At 36.5% G+C, this 18,758-nt stretch overlaps 1 protein-coding gene across 6 annotated transcripts in view; it reads left to right on the plus strand.

Moving 5' to 3' along the window:
* The window catches only part of EPRS1 (glutamyl-prolyl-tRNA synthetase 1), a 37,487-nt gene that overhangs the window by 1,743 nt on the left and 16,986 nt on the right, over positions 1-18,758 (plus strand). For 3 of the 6 annotated variants that reach the window (XM_005482999.4, XM_005483001.4, XM_014264395.3), the window contains exons 2-16: positions 646-730; positions 5,178-5,277; positions 7,076-7,232; positions 7,959-8,098; positions 8,738-8,838; positions 10,100-10,226; positions 10,424-10,616; positions 10,995-11,166; positions 11,685-11,918; positions 12,948-13,032; positions 13,371-13,430; positions 13,725-13,745; positions 15,812-15,922; positions 17,420-17,556; positions 18,260-18,467. In XM_005482999.4, the coding sequence (XP_005483056.2) occupies positions 646-730; positions 5,178-5,277; positions 7,076-7,232; positions 7,959-8,098; positions 8,738-8,838; positions 10,100-10,226; positions 10,424-10,616; positions 10,995-11,166; positions 11,685-11,918; positions 12,948-13,032; positions 13,371-13,430; positions 13,725-13,745; positions 15,812-15,922; positions 17,420-17,556; positions 18,260-18,467 (1,931 nt within the window). The remainder of the gene's footprint in view (positions 1-645; positions 731-5,177; positions 5,278-7,075; positions 7,233-7,958; positions 8,099-8,737; positions 8,839-10,099; positions 10,227-10,423; positions 10,617-10,994; positions 11,167-11,684; positions 11,919-12,947; positions 13,033-13,370; positions 13,431-13,724; positions 13,746-15,811; positions 15,923-17,419; positions 17,557-18,259; positions 18,468-18,758) is intronic. The other 3 variants (XM_005483000.4, XM_005483002.4, XM_005483003.4) reach the window with 1 other exon arrangement.

The following is an 18,758-nucleotide window of genomic DNA, read 5'->3' on the forward strand; positions in this document are numbered from 1 at the left end:
ACAGAGCTGTCTTCCAGTCAATGGTGTAGCCTAAAAACCTCAGTAATTATTTTCTTTCTGCAGACCATTTTTTACTGTCACTGGTGAACTACTTTGAGAACCTGTGTAAGCTTCCTGTGCTTTTACATGGATAAAGTTTTTTGGTTTTGAATGGCTAATCTTTTCATAAACTTTAAATCAGGTTAAAAATAGTCTCATCCTTGATCTGATATATATGAAAGTGCTGGTATGTTCAGTAATTGATCTCCTTTGATGGATGTGTTAGGGCTGGAATGGATTACATTAGTAATATTGTTCAATAATTAAGAGCTTTTTGATTACATTCTCCTCACATACTGGGGGACAGGACTAATTTTTACCATACCCTTAGGAAGCAAAAATGTATCGCAGCTGACCCTTGCTGAGCTCACTGCAGATCACTGTGTGCTGGACATTATCAATTTGAGGCTGTAAGGATTGCCAAGAAGAAGCCTTTTGCATATGAGACTGAATATTGTTTTTTTTCTTTCCCTGGGCATTCTCACTTGAAGGAATCACTTCAGTCACCTGGTCCTAGTGGATAGGAGATGTAAGTGGTTGGTTGTAACTATGAAATGTATCTCTCCTGGAAGGAAGTTCAGTATCTTTTTCTCTTGTATTTTCAAGGAGCTCTGCTGACGGTGGAGCATGTGAAGAATGATGTTGAAATTTCAGTGCAAGAAGGCAAAGAAACCATCCTCTCTGTGTCTGAGTAAGTGACTTTGCGTCTCTCCTTCTACCTTTGGGTCAGCAGTTTTAAAAATCACATGGTTGTAGCATTGACAGTAACCTTTTGAGGTAGAAGGAAAAGAAAAACACCACAGTTTTATTAATCACTGCATTACTGATGTCTCTAGCAAAGAGGCAAAACTTTTACAGCATATTCTGAACTAGATCTTTATGGAAAAAACTTTTTATTTACATGTACCTATGTACAATATTTATGCTGTACCAGTCACTTTACTGTTTAGGACTTTGTATGGTGCCATGGGTTACCAACAGAAAGGCTGTTTTATATTAGAGAGGTTTGATAATATAAGATTCCTTGGGCTTGTACATGTGTGATGGACTGAAATTTGAATGTTTAGAGGGCATCATTTTAGGCTCCCTCATGTGTGTGTATAAGCAAAGGCATGATGTTATGTCAGGAAAGTGCTAATTATCTGTGTAGTGCTATTCAGTGTATCCAGCTGCACACTGTTGAAAGAATATTGGAAATTTTTGTAGTATTCTATTGTCTGTCCTTCTAAAAATACTGTGCCATTGGAATGGATAACTTCAAGGTTGGGACACGAAGATAGATTTTACAGTCTGACTAAGATCAAATGCCTATCAGAAATGCAGGACTAAAACTTAGTTTTGAGAAGCTGCATTGTCATCTTCAATTCCATATGAGGTAAGACATCTGGATATATATCAAGAGGAGAGATCCTGCTGCCTGACATATTAGTGGAAACTCTAGCATTTAGTATCTGCAGTTAGGAGCATATTTGTACATATAAGCATTGCACTTGTAACCTAAAGTATGGTAACATGATGATGAATTTGGAATTACTGATTATAACTGTAGTCTTTGAATGCTGATTTTTTTTTTTAAGATTGGGGGGAATCTATTGTTCACAGACTTGCTTTCAAACTCTCATTTTGTGAGCTAATTCAGTAGAAGATGCTGTTAGAGCCACCAGTTCATCATAGACTGGAATACCTGCTTGTCTCTAGAATGGCTATAGAAGCAACATATATCTTCTTGTATTGCAGTTACTGACTTGCTCTGCATAAATTAACACTAACTGAGCATTTCCATGTCTTCTAACCTTAGGTAATAAACTTGTCACTATGTACGTATGTTTGCAGAAAATCAAAGCACAGGAAGATTCAGCCTTCAGTCATGGTTGTTTTACTGGTTGCAAATACTGTTTCTGTTTAAAATGTTAGACCTGAACTCACATAGGGGTTCTTGCAGAATCTGATATTGTATGTTGTCTTTTGCTGTGCCTGGTGATGGCACTGTATTTGTGATTTGAATGAAAGAGAGAGAAATATGGCAGGTTATATTGGGATTTAATTGGTGCAGCTTTAATAATCTTCAGTGTGTGTTTTGCACATGTGGGATACAGCTTACATAACAGAAAGGTAATTGGGTATTTTTTACTTGCAGGAGAAAATTTTCCCCTTAAGTAGCCTTAGTCAGGTTTGGATTTTGTTTTACTTTGACTGTTTGGGCAGTGTATGGATATATATATATATATATATATATATATATATATATATATATATATATATATATATATATATAAAAATATATACATATATATATGTGTGTTTATACATATATGTGCTCCTGTGACACAATATATTTAAGGTATATAATTTGCTTTAAAATAATATTTCTTTCATTAAATAATTTAGTGTTGCCATGCCTTCTTCCTACTGCATTGCAAAACCACTCATTTTGGCTGTAATGGAACTTGTCAGAAATGTAAAGCAAACACACTTTTTCTGCACTTTGGCCCTGGGTAGATAATGTCTAGAATCACGGGCCCATCAGATAGAAATTTTGTGTGTTAGTGTCCTCTCATCCCTTGAATTGGCTTATGTTCAAGAAGTTTTTCCAGACCTCAGTATTGCATTAATTTTCCCTTGCTTGGTTGTAATAATTTTGAAAATTGATTCTCTGCCTTAAAGCCTGTTAAAAGTATATCTGTAATGTGAGAGGCATCAGCTGAACTCGTATCTCAACTAATGCTTTTGCTAAATGGATTTCATGGCATCATTTCTGCTGAAGCATCTTGTTTGGCATGTTGTGAAAATCACTTTAGATGTTTCAGATTTTGATTTTTTTTTTTTTAGATTCCATTAGTTCTAATGACTTCACTTGAACAAGAAAGAACATTTTATTTGTGATTCTTCTATGTTTGGTTTTGCAGCTCAGTTAAAATCTGGTGACAAACTTTTTAGCTAACTAGCTGAAACTTAGCTGTCAGCCAGCTACCTAAAAGGTTTATCGCTCATTTGAGATGATGATTTTTATTTTAAAGGTTATTTTTGAAGACTTAGCTTCAAAACTTCTTGCAGTAACAGCTCCTAAGCAAACTACTCTGCTAACTGCTGATGGCTTTATGGAGAGTTTTGGTGTACCTGTGTCTTGTCAAAACAAGCTGCAGTACAGCTTTTGTGTGCTGAGCACATGCACATTTCAGAGTAGTTATTCTTCCTAGGCAGATCAAGCAAAAGCTTTTAGCAAATCGATTCAACATTGATTTATTATGGTTGGAAATAATTTGTCTTTTGGGTTTTTTGTATTATGTGTTTGCTATTATTTTTTGGTCCCTTTTTTGCATCTTGTCTTCTTGAACATTTGCCCTGGTGTTTAACTATGGGGCATTTCATGTCGCTCTCAATAGCTACTCTTTGCCTGTAACATTGCATTTTCCCTGTTCATCCTTCCTTACTTAGCCCTGGAGTTGGCAAGCACTGGATGCAAAAAGTTTTTTATAACTTTTTCAAAGAGGTCAATTAGTGATGTTTGGGTGGGAGTACTTTGTTTTTCCTGAAGAAAATAACTTTTAAAGCATAAGAAGATTTAATCAGAGTAATATTTTCCCTTTTCATACATGTATTCAGTTTTGCTTGAGTAATCAAGGGGTATTTGTTTTGATATGAATTAGAGAAAACAATAAAAGTGCATTTCACAGACTTTACAAGTGAAAATGTATTGGAAATTATTTGTTTTTCTCAGTTTATAAAAGCTTCCTTAAAATCTGATAGTGGGAAATTAGAATAGGATACATTTTCAATTACACAGTAGGAGATAATTTAAACATCCTACTGTGACTTTGGGTTTTAGTTACATTTTATGGATCTTCTATATATATACTGGATCCTAGATGCTTGGAAAGCAAACAAAATTAAAAACAAGCAAACCAAACCCCCCCCCCCCCCAATGAACTGTATTCCTTAGGTTGTACTGCAATTAGCCTAATGAGACTGGCTGGTCCATTTGTACTGAAAATGGGACACATTTTAATTGTTAATATATCAAGTACATTCTGTATTATTTTCAGAACTTTTGTTGATTTTTGGCAGCCTTGAGGGCTATCACAATTCTTTTAATTTTATAAAGGATGCAGTAGGTAAAAAAGGAAATAGAGAACAATGACAGTGGGACCTTGGTTGGACAAGTTGGAGTATAGCATTCAGTCTATTAAATGGGGCAAATGTAAAAATAAACCACAGGGACTCCTTTTGTTGATATCAGTGCTTGTTTTAGAAGCAACTGGAGCTCTGTTTTTGCAACCTGCATCTGTGTAGGACTGTAGAGTAGAGATGAGTATTATCTGGAGAACTGATGTTTCTGGATGCATCTTTCTTCCAAAGCACTTTAGCAAATATTAATTTATCTTAGATGAACTGGAAGCTAGATTTTTGACAGTGTACAGCTTCTTTTGACACTGTATGTAATGTAGAAAAGGGACATGAAAACAAAGGAGTACTCCCTTTGGAGAGCCCTTCTTCTGCAGATCTGTTGAGGGCTTTCATAAGCGGAACGGGGACAACAAATTCAAATTAGTCTGTTATCTGGAGAAGACTGGGTAAAAAACAGGTACAGGCAGGGAAGTTTGTTCACCAGGGGATGGTTTCTGTGAAGTGTGAATTGAGTAAAGTAAGTAACAAATGAACACGGATTTTTTTCCCCTGATGCTAGCCCTTAAAACCATGATGAAGACCTCTCAATTCTGTTGATTCACTAGGAATCCTCTTCAAAGTTACCCTTCTTTTATGAAAAGAAAACAGATATTGATTAGCTCCTTATAATCTGGAAAATCTGTAGCTTGGGTTATACTTATGAATTCTGTCAGCTGTGGAGAGAGTTTTAGTATTTGAAAGAATAATCAGTCTTATTTTCTCATTTTCAGCTTAAACTAAATTCTCGCACATTTAGAAGGTTATTATTCCATCTGGTGATAGAAAAGCAAGGACTTATTTATTCCTGTGCTAGGTTTATTTTATTTTTGTTTTTCTACTTTAGTGACCTGGTTGGCTCGCCTGAAAGTTATTTTGTGTTTGCTTTGCCCATGTTTCAACTATGTATATGCAATTAAAGTTGAACTGACTGGAGGTAGTAATTTACCTTTGCCTTGCCCCTATCTTTTTTTTAGGCAAGTTTCATTTTCTGATGTGAATTCAATAGCTCGGTACCTGGCTCGAGTTGCTGTCTCTGCTGGGTTGTATGGCTCAAATCTGTTGGAACACACTGAGGTGAGAAGGAATCACAGAATCATAACATGGTTTGGGTTGGAAAGGACCCCAAAGACCATCTATTTCCAACCCCAAAGACCATCTATTTCCCATGGGTGGGGATACTTTCCATTAGACCAGTCTGCTCAAAGCCCTGTCCACCTTGGCCTTGAATCACTCTCTTGTCTCTTGGGTTTTTTTTCCTTTTCCCTTTTTGTCTTTTGGCATGTTCTAAGTTTGGGGGCAGGGGGGGTTTGGGTTTTTCTTTTTACCTTGTGTCTATTGTTCTGCATTTTACTGTTAGACTGAGGTTCCAGCTATGTGGGATGCTGAGGGGTTTGCTTTGGTAAGCTTCCTCCTTCATATAAAGAAATATAAAGCCTAAGAAAACTGTATAAAGACTAAGCAATCTGAGCTTTGGAAGGGTTGCCCTTGCCCACTGCTGCAACAGCAACTCCTAAGCAGACAGTTTGCTAATATAAAATAATTCAAGTTGTAAGGTAAAACATGAATTTTCCCTACTCACTTCCCTCAGCTCTGTTGCCATCAATTGCTGTCCTGTAACACTTCAGTGTAACACCAAGGAACACTGTGTGGCATTGAAATCCTGAAGTAGCTTTTACTGTGTATGAGAGACAAAACTCTGACCCTGATTTCTTCCTGGGTCTAGCTCAGGATAATCAATCATATGCTGAATTTTAAATTGATAACTGAAACTAGCAGACAAATTGAAATTTACTCCTGAAATTTGGGGAGGAACTGAAGGATTTGATTCAGTGAAGCCAGTGGTAATCACTCTTCAATCACTCTTCTGCTCTCATAGCTGGTCTTAAGGGAAGTGTTGTCTTACTACTTTGCCTGTGAGGCATTAAAAAGTTGTAAGTTATCTTGTGGCTATTTAAAATTTCTGTCCAAATCCTTTAAGTTAAACCCAGACCTTAGCAAACACACTTTCAGGGCTGGTACAATACTTATTTTCACTTCTGCCTCTTTCCAAAATAATACTGTGCTTGGAGAAGTGCAGGGACAGCTGCGTTTGTGGTGCACATATTTTGGCGTGCAACTGCAAATGACTGAACTGAATTCTGTGGAGGTTGTAATTACATCTGTGCCTGCCACGTTGGCTTGAACATTGGAAGGATTCCCGTTGCAGTTTGCAGAACAGTTACACATGAAATAGGACCAGAGAAAAGACACTTAGTCTCTTGCAGGACTGAGGGATTCAGTTTATATACAGGGCTACATTATTAAATAGCCTAATTCTTAATATTTTTTGTGTTTATGTACAAAGATAGATGGAAAAGACTTTTGCAGGAGTGGGGAATAGGACTTGTGAAGATCAGGGGTTTGATTTCTTCAAATCTAAAAGATGAGGAAGAGAAAATAGGGACTGAGGGGAAAATGGTGTACTAACCAGCAGCAGCACCAGGAAGAGGAAGTAGGTCACAAATATGATGTGTAAATAGCTAAAGGAGAGTGGTGATTTTTATATACTCTTGTGATAAGGGAGTACCTGAGAACTGCTTATTATTTTACCAATGGAAATAACTTAAGTGAAGTTGATGTTTTCAGCAATTTGGATTCATGCTGAAGGAAGAAATTAAATTTCATTGTTTAGTATTGTTCTTGGTGAATTTTTCAGTATAATTTATTTTAAATATTCCTTCAACATATGTTATGATCTGATATATTTAATTCTAATGTTCCTGTTAATATCTTCTGTTCAGCTGTTAGATCAATTGTGTATTATTCAGTTATTTAATGAGCTTAATTCTCATTCCATTAGTAACTTTAACTGTCTTTTGTCCCTTCAAACAAGATTGACCACTGGCTGGAGTTCAGTGCTACAAAGTTATCCACTGCCAGCCAGTTCCCTTCAGCCATCCAAGAACTCAACCACTGTCTGTCTCTACGGACCTACTTGGTGGGAAACTCTCTGAGTCTTGCAGATTTGTGTGTCTGGGCTGTACTAAAAGGTATTGGTTTATATTCTCTGTTTCACTGGCTTGCAATATCAATATTTTTATACTCAATCAATATACAACAGGAATCCCCAATTTTTCTTTTTTTGTGGATGCTAGTAGTGACTTCTAGCTCTATGAACACTGTCTACTGTCATGCACACTGCTGTGACCTGTGCATCCCTAGTGATGGCAGTAGTGTAGCTTAGGAAATCCTAGATTTTAATTTTTTAAATTGTTGCTATATTTGGAAATTTATGAGCTGTAATCCCTAGGTGGAACTTTTTCTAATATCTTTTGTGCTAATAATTGCAAGAACATCTTTTATTACCTGTTGCCTCAATATGAAAATGTGCAACATAAAATTATATGCATTGACCTTTCTGTGACATTATCTTAGCAGTGGAAATTTCTTTGGTGTTTACTTTGAATTATTAAAAGAGGTAGATGTTACTGTGCAAAATACCCTTTAGAAGTTAAAGAAGCTTTGATGATCTGTTTTCACGGATTTGGTTTTTATTTTCTCTTACCTCTATATCTAAAGGTGATAGGTGACAATGTACCATTCAGTATCACCCAATTCCACTTGAAAGTAAAGGGAATAATTAGGATTAAAAGCTAGCAGCATTTGGTGTTTTTTTAGTGTTGCTGCTCTTAAGAGCAATCTGAAAAGCTGCTGTTGATAAAAATAATTTTATTTTTATAGTTTAATAGTTTGAAAACTTCTTTGTTTTCTAACAGATAATGGTACATGGCAAGAGCAGTTAGAACAAAACAAAGCTCCTGTGCATGCAAAGCGGTGGTACAGCTTCCTTGAGGTACAACGTGCTTTCCAGTCTGTAGGAGCCAAGTGGGCTGCTGGCACAACAAAGGTTAAAATGGTAAGATTTACTCAGGCCTTCTGGAGAGAGTAGCGTTATTTCTGTGAATACACTGCAAGAATTCTTTGTTTTTAAGTTAGAGAATTAAATACTGAAAGTAAGCAGTTGTACAGTGGGCTAAACTTTTGTAAACTCCTGTTTACAGCTAAAGCTGTTGCTTTCAAATTAAAAAAGGTATGAGTTGTCTAGTCCAGTGTGTAGGTGGAATTGTGGAAATATGGCACCTCTTCTTTTAATCAGCACTGCTCTTTAGCTATATTGTTTGCTTTTTCTAAAGACAAGTTTGAGATCTTTATGAACCTGCAAAGATTGTTCTTGACTGAAAGTTGACTGAATTTGTTTATCATGTTCAGGTTAAGAACACTAAGATACAAACCTTAACTAGCAATTGTTTTCTTCTATGGAATAAATTAGACAACTTTTCAGTCCTGGACCAGATTTGAAGACAAAATAACTTAAAACTCTAGAATTAATCTTTATTTGAAGTTCTGAGTTACGTGAAAGTTGTGAAGAGATGAATTTGGAGTCCAGTATGGCAGCTTGTAGGTTTGAAAGGAGAATTTGATACAGCAGTTGTTATCTAGAGTTTTATATCCGATTTTACTGCTAATACAATCTGTAATTATGTCTGTTTTCAAGGCAACAGAGAAGGAAAAGAAAGCAGATGTTGGGAAGTTTGTTGAACTTCCTGGCGCAGAGATGGGAAAGGTCATTGTGAGGTTTCCTCCTGAAGCAAGTGGGTAAGAAACATGAATACTTTGCCAAGGTTCTATTTTGTTGGGGTTTTTTTTTTAAGTATTTTGGTGAGGATGGTAATCAGCTTATCAGACAAGGCTGTTAAACCAAATGAGTGTTTAAAGCTTTGTCTCCACTAGAGCTGTTTGTTCACTTCTCCTGGGTACTTGATTGCGCTGTTGTCTGGACTTGGAATAGGGAGTTTAGTTGCGAGATGGTGTTGTGCAGCTCAGCAGTGCGATGAGGAGAAACAGGAGGATGACATTTGTATGGATAGTGGATGTGTGTGCCCTGGCAGGAGCTGTGGTGTGGACATGCAGTCCTTATGAACTGGGCCAAGGGACTCAGTGCTTCCCAAGGCAGATTAGATTTGAGAAAGGAAAGATGTATGGGATAGCCTTCCTTGGGGAAACTTGACACCAGATGTATAATGGAGGGCCAGGGGTCCAGATTGTGCGGAATACCAAAGCACAAACTCCTTAAAGACCACACAGAGAAGATGTGATGAGCCAGGATAGTAAACTAATTTTTCAGCCAGCTTTTCATTTTCTGTTTCTTTTTGGAGTTGCCTGATGGCCTATAAAATTTCCACTATTGTATTTGTTCATTAAACTGGCTGTTCAGCATCATGTGACTTCTGTGGTTGAGTTTCTTACTCTATTAGTCCAATATAAACTTTACTCAGATATTGTGAATTATGTATTATGTACGTGTATGTCTATGACAAATATTGTTCTTGGCTTATTTTAGTAGTTTTTAGTGTCTTAATCCTGGTGTTTTAAAATGCTGTTCTTCAGGGATATGTTACTCTCTTTTTTTAAGAGATTTTAATTTTGTGGATTTGGGGATTTATATTTAGTTTAAATTAGTCAGTAGCTTTATAGCTTATATTAAAAAATATGCAGCAGCTGGAAAATTCCACTCTTGTGAATGTGGTAGGTTTAGATTATCTGGTCACTGCTCCTGGGTATCATCAGCAGTTGGTTTAAGTTAGTCTGTAAAAATGGAGATAATTGCAGTCCAATCTTTATATCCATAGCAACACTCTAATTTACAGTTTTAGTTATTTTTAACTGTCAACTACTAAATTTGTGGTAGAAGAAACATAATCTGTTTTCATAAACGTGTAGTATTTCAGTAAATATCCTAGGTTTGCTGTTTGTTACACTTAGGTATTGCTTTCCATTCTTTCTCCTTCCCTCACAAATAAAGAGTCTAGCTGAAGTAGTTCTGGTGTATATATATATATTTTGATTTCCTTTTTAGATATCTGCATATTGGTCATGCCAAAGCTGCCCTGCTAAATCAGCACTACCAAGTTAACTTCAAAGGAAAACTTATTATGAGATTTGATGACACAAATCCAGAAAAAGAGAAAGAAGACTTTGAAAAGGTATGATAAGATAGCAGAGTGATTATGGGCTGTGAAAGAATGATAAGTGCATGCCTCTCTTTTCTTTCATACTTATTTATGCCTTATCCTTCCTGGACAATGGACCATTAAAAACACCACACCTTACAGGAAGAGGATAAAGATGTAAGAAAACTACCTTTGCTGAATATTACAGTGTACGTTTTCACACTTGGCAGGTTATTCTCGAAGATGTTGCCATGCTGCACATCAAACCAGATCAATTTACATATACCTCAGATCACTTTGAAACGATAATGAAATATGCTGAGAAGCTAATTCTGGAAGGGAAGGCCTATGTGGATGATACTCCTGCAGAACAAATGAAAGCAGAGCGTGAGCAAAGAGTGGAATCTAAACACAGAAATAACTGTAAGATATTTTAAGCTTTGGTCTTGCTTTCTTACCTTTTTGATTTGATATCAAAGCTTGATTTTTATTAACAAATATGAGTGAGATTACTAATCTGCATATCTTCAAGGTCCTTATAGGGACTTGAAAGTGTTTAGTGCTTTGCTCTACAAGGCTGGATGGATTAAGTACACATTTAGACCAGGGCAGTAAACTTGTGTACGTATGAATTCATCACCATTCATTATCACTTAAAAAATTCACAATGTAAAATGTGTGAAAATGAATTCCAGTGTGCAAAGAGGGGATGACTCTGATTTTTCTTACTGTAGTAATAAAACTTGATTCTGTATCAGCTTCCTAATACCTTAGAAAATGGTGTATTTTTGTTGTTCTTAGGTGTTAATAAGAATCTGCAAATGTGGGAAGAAATGAAAAAGGGAACAGAATATGGACAAACTTGTTGTCTACGAGCAAAAATAGATATGAGTAGTAATAATGGATGTATGAGGGATCCAACTCTTTATCGTTGTAAAAACCAGCCTCACCCTCGGACAGGAAGTACCTACAAGTATGTCCACTTTCTGCTTGTGTGGCCTGTAGCTTTTGCTCTTTCCGGGAATTGCATTTACAATTCCTTAGTAAATTTCTTTTAATGCTTGGAACTTGCTAGCATTTTTCAACTAGAATATGTGATGAGTCTCTTGACTTTCTGAAACTTGTGCAAATTACTTTTAAAACCTGTGAGATGGCCATTGTGGTCAACAGTGAATATTATTTCAGTTTTAGTCCTTATATATGTTTGGAAAAAACGTTAGCAGTGTAGGGTTATTTTTTTAGACTTGAATATTAAGGCTGTTATCAGTTCATTTCTTGAAGGCTTTCTTCATCTTAAAATTATATTGCCCTCTGGATCTTTCTGTGGACTATTAGTTGTGTATGTGTTATTTTAGTCTTGATCTGAAAGTTTTCAGGATCATAGGTTAGAAATATTTATAATGCTTGAATATAAACTGCACTGAGTTTAAATGTTTCAGTGGGAGGAAAGTGTTTTGTTCTACCCTGCTAATTAAAGATCTTTTTTGTCAGTGTTTATCCCACATACGACTTTGCCTGCCCCATTGTGGATAGTATTGAAGGTGTCACACATGCACTGAGAACAACTGAATACCATGACAGAGATGAACAATTCTACTGGATTATTGAGGCTCTGGGTATAAGGAAACCATATATATGGGAGTATAGCAGGCTAAACCTCAACAACACTGTGCTCTCCAAGAGAAAGCTCACCTGGTTTGTCAACGAAGGCCTTGTGGATGGATGGTATGTTCCATGGCTGTAGGTTCCCTAAGATTCTTGCGACTGGCACATTCATTTTTGCTTTGGGATAGTTTGAATGAATATTTAAACAATATTAAAGCATATAGATTAATTAAACTGGCTTATATATGTACAATGTGTCTGTTTCCTACTCTGCAGTTGCTGTGTACATACATATTCATGGTCTGTAATAAACATGAGGCAGCTTATTTTTGGACTCTGGCTCTTGCTGTGGGTGGTATTTACATGTTTTCCACTCTTGAGTCATTGGTTGTTGTCATTGGAGTCATTCCTAAACAATGCCAGAAGAGGGCCTGGATTGAAGTGTTTCTGGTCCTGTTGATCTAGTCAAATCCATCCCACTTCTCTCCAACCTGCCCTCACCCTCCTTCTTTCTGTTAATTTTTTCAGATTGATATGATTCCTGCAGACAGTATTTGGTGGACTAGCTGTCTAGTTGTCAGTTGAGTTGGAAGCTTAGATTCCTAGTTTATGCATGGAGCAACTTGGCTAGAGCCAAATTTATCCTTTTTTGTCCCTGCCTGATTTTTTTCCCTAGAGGTGTAGCTGATCTTTATGATGGTCTTTACCTTTCCTTCCCTGAGCCTCTCTGTTAGGTCCTCAGCAAGGTTTGATTCACGTTCCCACCAAATTCAAATGTTACATTGCAGATCAGGCCTTTTTATTTCTTATATAAGAGAAAAAAAAATCATAGAATTTTATCACTTATATAAAGAGATAGCATTGTCACTTCTTTCCAGCAACATTTTCTGGGTGCCCTTGGAGGGGAAATAATGGATAGGGACATAACTTTTGTCTTGCTAGTTTTTGAGAGACCTAACCTTCACCATACTTTTGGTACGGATAAGAGCTCAGTCATCTCAGTTAGGTGCTTTCACCTAGCTGGGAGCTTAGTGAGTAAAATACATGGAGGCTGTGCCTTTTGTGTGTAGCAGTATTAGTAAAGTTCTTGATAAGTGCAGAATTAGAGAATTTAGTGTATGGCACTAATGGAATACCTTTTTCCACTAGGGATGACCCAAGATTTCCCACTGTCCGTGGTGTCCTGAGAAGGGGCATGACAGTTGAAGGGCTAAAACAGTTTATTGCTGCTCAGGTAGGTATTTTCTTCTCATTCTTTGAATCTCCCTCGATAAGTTTCACAAATTTTTGTGAAGCTTCGCTTAATGTACTTGTTACTGGGAGGTTTCTGCTTTTGAAGCTTTGCTACTTTGACATCTGTTGCTTCAACAATGGTAGCACCTGTGAGTAGGTGTTGGCAAAACAGACTTGCAGTTTTCTTACTTGGAGAAGGTTTATTTTGCAAGCTCAAAAACTGTTTTTAATGAAAACAAACCATAGAGAGTTTTCAGTTTAAAGAACTTTGTTTTAAATTAGTCTAAGAGCTAGAATATTTATATTAATGTGGCGTTGATTCGGGTTTTTTTTATCCAGGGCTCCTCTCGATCTGTTGTGAATATGGAGTGGGATAAAATCTGGTCCTTTAACAAAAAGGTATGTGTTTAGTCGGATTTGATGCTACTCCTGATATCCTCTTTCTAGGATATGTAGAGAATCCAGCGTTCATTGGAGTGCTTATCACAACAAGTAGCAGTTGCAGTATGCTGCATCATTTGGCGCACTCTCAGGAAAATGGAATGTCCCCCCCTTCTAACCTGAAGAAGCTCTAATCCTATTGGTTCTCCTATGCCAGTACTTACTTGCCTTCCTTAGTAGTACGGGAAAGGATAATGGTATTAATGCTGTAAATCTGATCTGAAAACTGCATTTCATTTTTCTGCTTTCAAGCTGCGAGCTATCTGTAAGAAGGTATTACTTAATGCTTTTTACCTTAGCATATAGCTTACAGTGCTGTAAGCATACATAGCATAAGCTATCATTTTGCAGCTTCATAGCACAGTCACACTTGCTTGTATAACAGGAGCTCTACAAACCCACTGAAAATGCATTATTCCTAGTTTTCAAAGGCTGCCCACCTTTGGTTTGGCTGATTTGTCAACATAAACACAAATTTTCCCCGATTTGGTTCACGTTGGCCGCGTTTCCTTTCTGTGGCAAAAGGAAGAACGCACTGTGTGCTCTGCCTGGGGAGATCAAGCCAGCACTGCTGGAGTTTCTGACTGAATGGCAAATCAGGAATATTGCATCTTAACATGATGAGTTGCTTTTTGGCAGCAGATGCTTGGACACTATAATAAGGCGATTTGTTTTCATGAGGATTGCATATTTTGTGTGATTGTGGAAACACCTGTTATTTTGCATTGGTATTCCTGCTTGGTTTTGCTTAGATAGTACCCAGATCTGTTCATTTAAATAGTTTTTGCTTGTCTGGCATGTGTCTTTCAATTCTTCATGTATTTTGCATTTGATTTGCTACATACACGTAGGTTTATGAATTGGTTCTTTCTGTTGCTGCATAAATATATTTATGACTAACAACTGATTTGAGGGGAAGAATCCACAATGGACTGTCAAGGCTCATTTTTTTTAAAACTGACTTTTAAAGTGAGTTTCTTAGACCTCTGCTCCTTGTACAGCACCATATTTATTAGCCAATTTTATTTACATGTGGCTGTGCAGATTGAAAGCTCTCTGCAGTATGAGAAAAACCAGTTGGCTGCTTACGGGTAATTCTGAGCTCAAAGACTTTATCAGTGTGACAACTCATATTTTATACGCGATCCTGTAATTTTTAGCACCTGACGAGGGATTGCGAGTTTTAATGAATAAAATAAAGAGCCTGGTAATAACACCATAAAATCTGGTCATTTAACTATCAAAATTATGATATTAAATCATATAATACCCCTGCTTTTTGAGATACATACACAAGTCTTTTTTCAAAGTGTATGTCTAACATTTAGGTGCCTGACTTCAGGTACTACTAACTAATAAAGTACGTCTTCTTAAAAGTATATCATCATATCACTTTATTATCTAATGTCAAGTAATTAGAAGCGAAATAATTTTCTCAAAAATATAGAAAAATATATCGCTGTGTAGCTTTTCATTTGAGCAGGAATAAACCTGCAAGGAGAGCAAAAATTACTTCATATTAATAAAAGCAGGTGCTTTCCTTTGTGTCAGTTTCCCGTTACCCAGGTAGATCCTGGATATTCCTTTTGGCCTTAGATGACTGCTTTACTTGAATTAGGTATTTAAGTGCTTCTTCTGAACAGCTTGACAAACCAGTATTTCAGAGAAAATACAGCTGCTATGTTTGATAATGGGCAATAAAAATACAGGAAGACATCCTAGTGGTACCTCTTTCTTGCCAAACTCATGTTGTAGAAATCCAAATGAAGTAAATTTTATGGTATTGCCTTATTATAGTATCTGATGTGTCTGTAATAAAATTGCAGACTTGATTGGTGTCTCCACTATGGCCAGTTCTGTCACTGATTCTGCTAGAGTACTGGCCTGGAAAATGGGTATGAGATCAGGTCTTGTGCTGCTGGAAAAAGAACAAACTCCACTTAAAAATTATTGCTTTAAATTTAGTTAACTAGAGAAAAAGCAATTCAGATGTAATAGCCTATGTGCACAGTAAAACTGTATCAGAGTACATTTTTTGTGTCTTCACCAAAAGGCATTGGGTCATAATTTTGATTACTTCTGCTGTCAGTAGTACCCAATCCAGTTTTTACTCAGAGTATTTTAGTAAAGATGGGAAATTGTAAAGTATTATCACGACTTTCTCACTATTCTGTAGCTTTGGATGAAAGTGACATTAAAGCAAACTTTGAAAAAATGCAGTAACATAAAGAATACCAGTTAATATTCCTTTTTTTTTTTTTGTGGTGATTGTTTTGTAAAGCATCTCATTTTTTTGTCAGTGGCATATACTCATGATGCACCTTATTTGTTTTCTGTAGGTTATAGACCCAGTAGCACCTCGGTATACTGCTTTACTGAAAGATGCAGTGGTCCCAGTAAATATTCCTGAAGCTCAAGAGGAGATGAAAGAAGTGGCTAAACACCCAAAGGTTCTTGCTTTACTCTCTTGATATTCTTGTACTGCAGCTCAGTAAGGTTGGGAAGTACCTTAGCATGAGACAGTCCGGAAGGGGAGTCCTGCATTTAGCTTGCTCAGATAGCTAATCTGATAGAGATCTATCCAAGGGGTACTTTTGTTTTGCCTCAAAATTGTCAAAAACTGTGTAACTGCTAAACATGTTTGCTCTTTTAAGAGGAAACTCTTTTTGTAAATACATGGAGTGCATATAAAAGGTGCTCTAAAAGGCCTCTCTGGGAGTTTTCAGAAGAGTGAGTCATTACAAGTCTGGAATGCTACTCAAGCTGGTTTTCCTATTGTTTGATGCTAACTTTCACGAGGTTAAATATTAAATTTTATTCAAGCTCTGTTTACTGTATAATACAGTAAACACTCTTTATCCATTAACAGTGAGGTGTTTTTTAAGTGGTTTATAAAATCAGGTTTTATGTGGAGAGGTAACATATTAACTTGTTGATTCTGTCAATCTCTGGATTTTTAATAGGACTTTTAAATTTGTATAGCAAATAGTTCTTATCAAAAGCTAAAGAACTTGCTGATTTGATACTTTTAGTATTCAGTAAACAGAGTAATATCCCTTAATAGGGAAGTATGTTACTGATACAACTCTTTCTTGGTGCTACAAGTAACAAAGATACTTTCCTTTGAGTCAATTGTGCTGAAGCGTCACTAAAAGCATCCCTTAACTTATATACACTTACACTGAGAAATTGGTGAATTTTGCTGAGGCTTTGCTTCATTTCTTTGTTTTGATTTTGTTGCTCTGAGTGCTCCTGTAGCCATTTCTTGTAACTGAGAGTTGGGCATTGGGTTTCCCCTCTTGCCCGTGGCTGATAACAAGGAAACAGGTTTTGAGCAGATGTGAGAGCTGTGACTCTTCAAGGCTCAAAGACACTGAAGTTTGGTCAGATACAAGCCAGCATATTAAAACGTTGATAGTACCAGTAAATGCTTCCTCCAGTATGTAATGAAATAAATACTGACTTAAATAAACAAATAGAAAACTCCTGACCAGCTGAGAAAGTCTGAACTCTCAGCTGTCGGCCTTTTTAGAAAATAGAAGTTTATCTCAATTGTTGAGATACTTTAAAGCTGAATATTTTATAAGTGATGTAGTTCTGGTTTCTGTCTTTACAAATCTATGCAGCTAAAAGAAGGTCCATATATAACCTTATAAAAAGCAGAAATTAGAGTTCTGAAATTAGTTTTGAAGGGAATTTGCTTAGCAAAATGGGAACTTGAGAAAAAATTTGGGTTTACCTCTGAGATCCTAAAGATTCATGGGCCTTGCAATGGAAATGGAATATGCTGTCAGTGGATTTTTTGGGTGAATTATCAGGGGAATGCAGACTGCCTGTAAAGAAGAAACTGGAGGGAGCTGTGGAAAAACATTGTAGCTTTGCATTACTGTTATAGTCCATCTTCTGTCTTCATCTGTTGTCTTTGAAATGTAAACCATTATTCACAGAATGCTGATGTTGGGTTGAAGCCTGTGTGGTACAGCTCCAGAGTCCTCATTGAGGGCGCAGATGCAGAGACCCTGGTGGAGGGAGAGGTGGTTACGTTCATAAATTGGGGCAATATCATCATTACCAAATTAAACAGGTAACCTGTACAGTGGCAGATTAAATTTATTTTTGCTTTTCAGCTTTTTGTTGTCTTTTATTTTAACAGGAAGCTTGTAACAGTAAAGAGTTAATGGTTGGCAATATATGTCCATTCTATGAGTCTATGTCTATAAATCTACTTTGAAATATGCCATGAAACTGCATGTTAGCATAGAGTGTATATTGCTGTAGATTCAGGTTGGAAATCATTAGTCAGTCCTGATACTGCATGTCCAGTTCTCTCCATGATTCTGTGGCACTATTGCCACTGTAAAACAGCACTTTCAGACAGACAGAAAAAAACCACCTGGAATGTTAACAACTTTCACCCCATAACAAATACTGCTTTTACATACTGACAAACTAAACCTGTCACAGTTTTAGTTGCACAGCTGTTGAGGTGGGGAAGGGGACCATTTAATGTCATCACGGTATTTTTGAAGTGGTTGTGTTGAGATCGTGCCAGAATAGAGTGAGCTCTGATAGAGAACATAAATATGCAAAGATTTTTCTTCCCATGCTTTTTACTCTATGTTGATATTTAAGACAACAAAATCAATGGAGAACTTAAATGGCAGTGAGTGCACTCTTTCATTTTCTATGATTCACTCTTCAAAATTAACTCTGAACACTTGTTTTTGCAGTATTGAATCAGAACTGATCATTTAGGCTATACCATTATAATTTCTTTTTTCCTGTAGAAATTCAAGTGGAAAAATTGTGTCTATCAATGCCAAGTTGAACTTAGATAATAAGGACTTCAAAAAAACTACTAAGATCACTTGGTTGGCAGAAACTCCACGTGCACCCCTCATCCCAACTGTCTGTGTTAATTATGAGCATCTGATCACTAAGCCTGTTCTAGGTAAAGATGAAGACTTCAAGCAATATATCAACCGAAATAGCAAGGTGAGTTGTATTTTTGTCCCCTTTAATTCCACAAAACTTCATGTTGTTTGGTTTTTTTTGTTTAATACACTGTTTCTAATTGTGGTTTTGAAAATAGAATTGTTTTTTTGTTAAACAGATAAATTATGCTGGTGTATCTAGTTTCTGTGTTTCCATGTAACCTGTCATAATTTCAAAATTAAAATATGACTCTTGTTTATTCTCAGTTGTTACCAGGCTTTTACACATCTGAAAACAATAGTTTGAGTTTTTGTCTTGATACATTCTTATGATGTGGCATCTTCTTGCTAG

The sequence above is a fragment of the Zonotrichia albicollis genome, chromosome 3 (assembly GCF_047830755.1).
Source record: "Zonotrichia albicollis isolate bZonAlb1 chromosome 3, bZonAlb1.hap1, whole genome shotgun sequence".
NCBI classification, from domain to species: domain Eukaryota; kingdom Metazoa; phylum Chordata; class Aves; order Passeriformes; family Passerellidae; genus Zonotrichia; species Zonotrichia albicollis.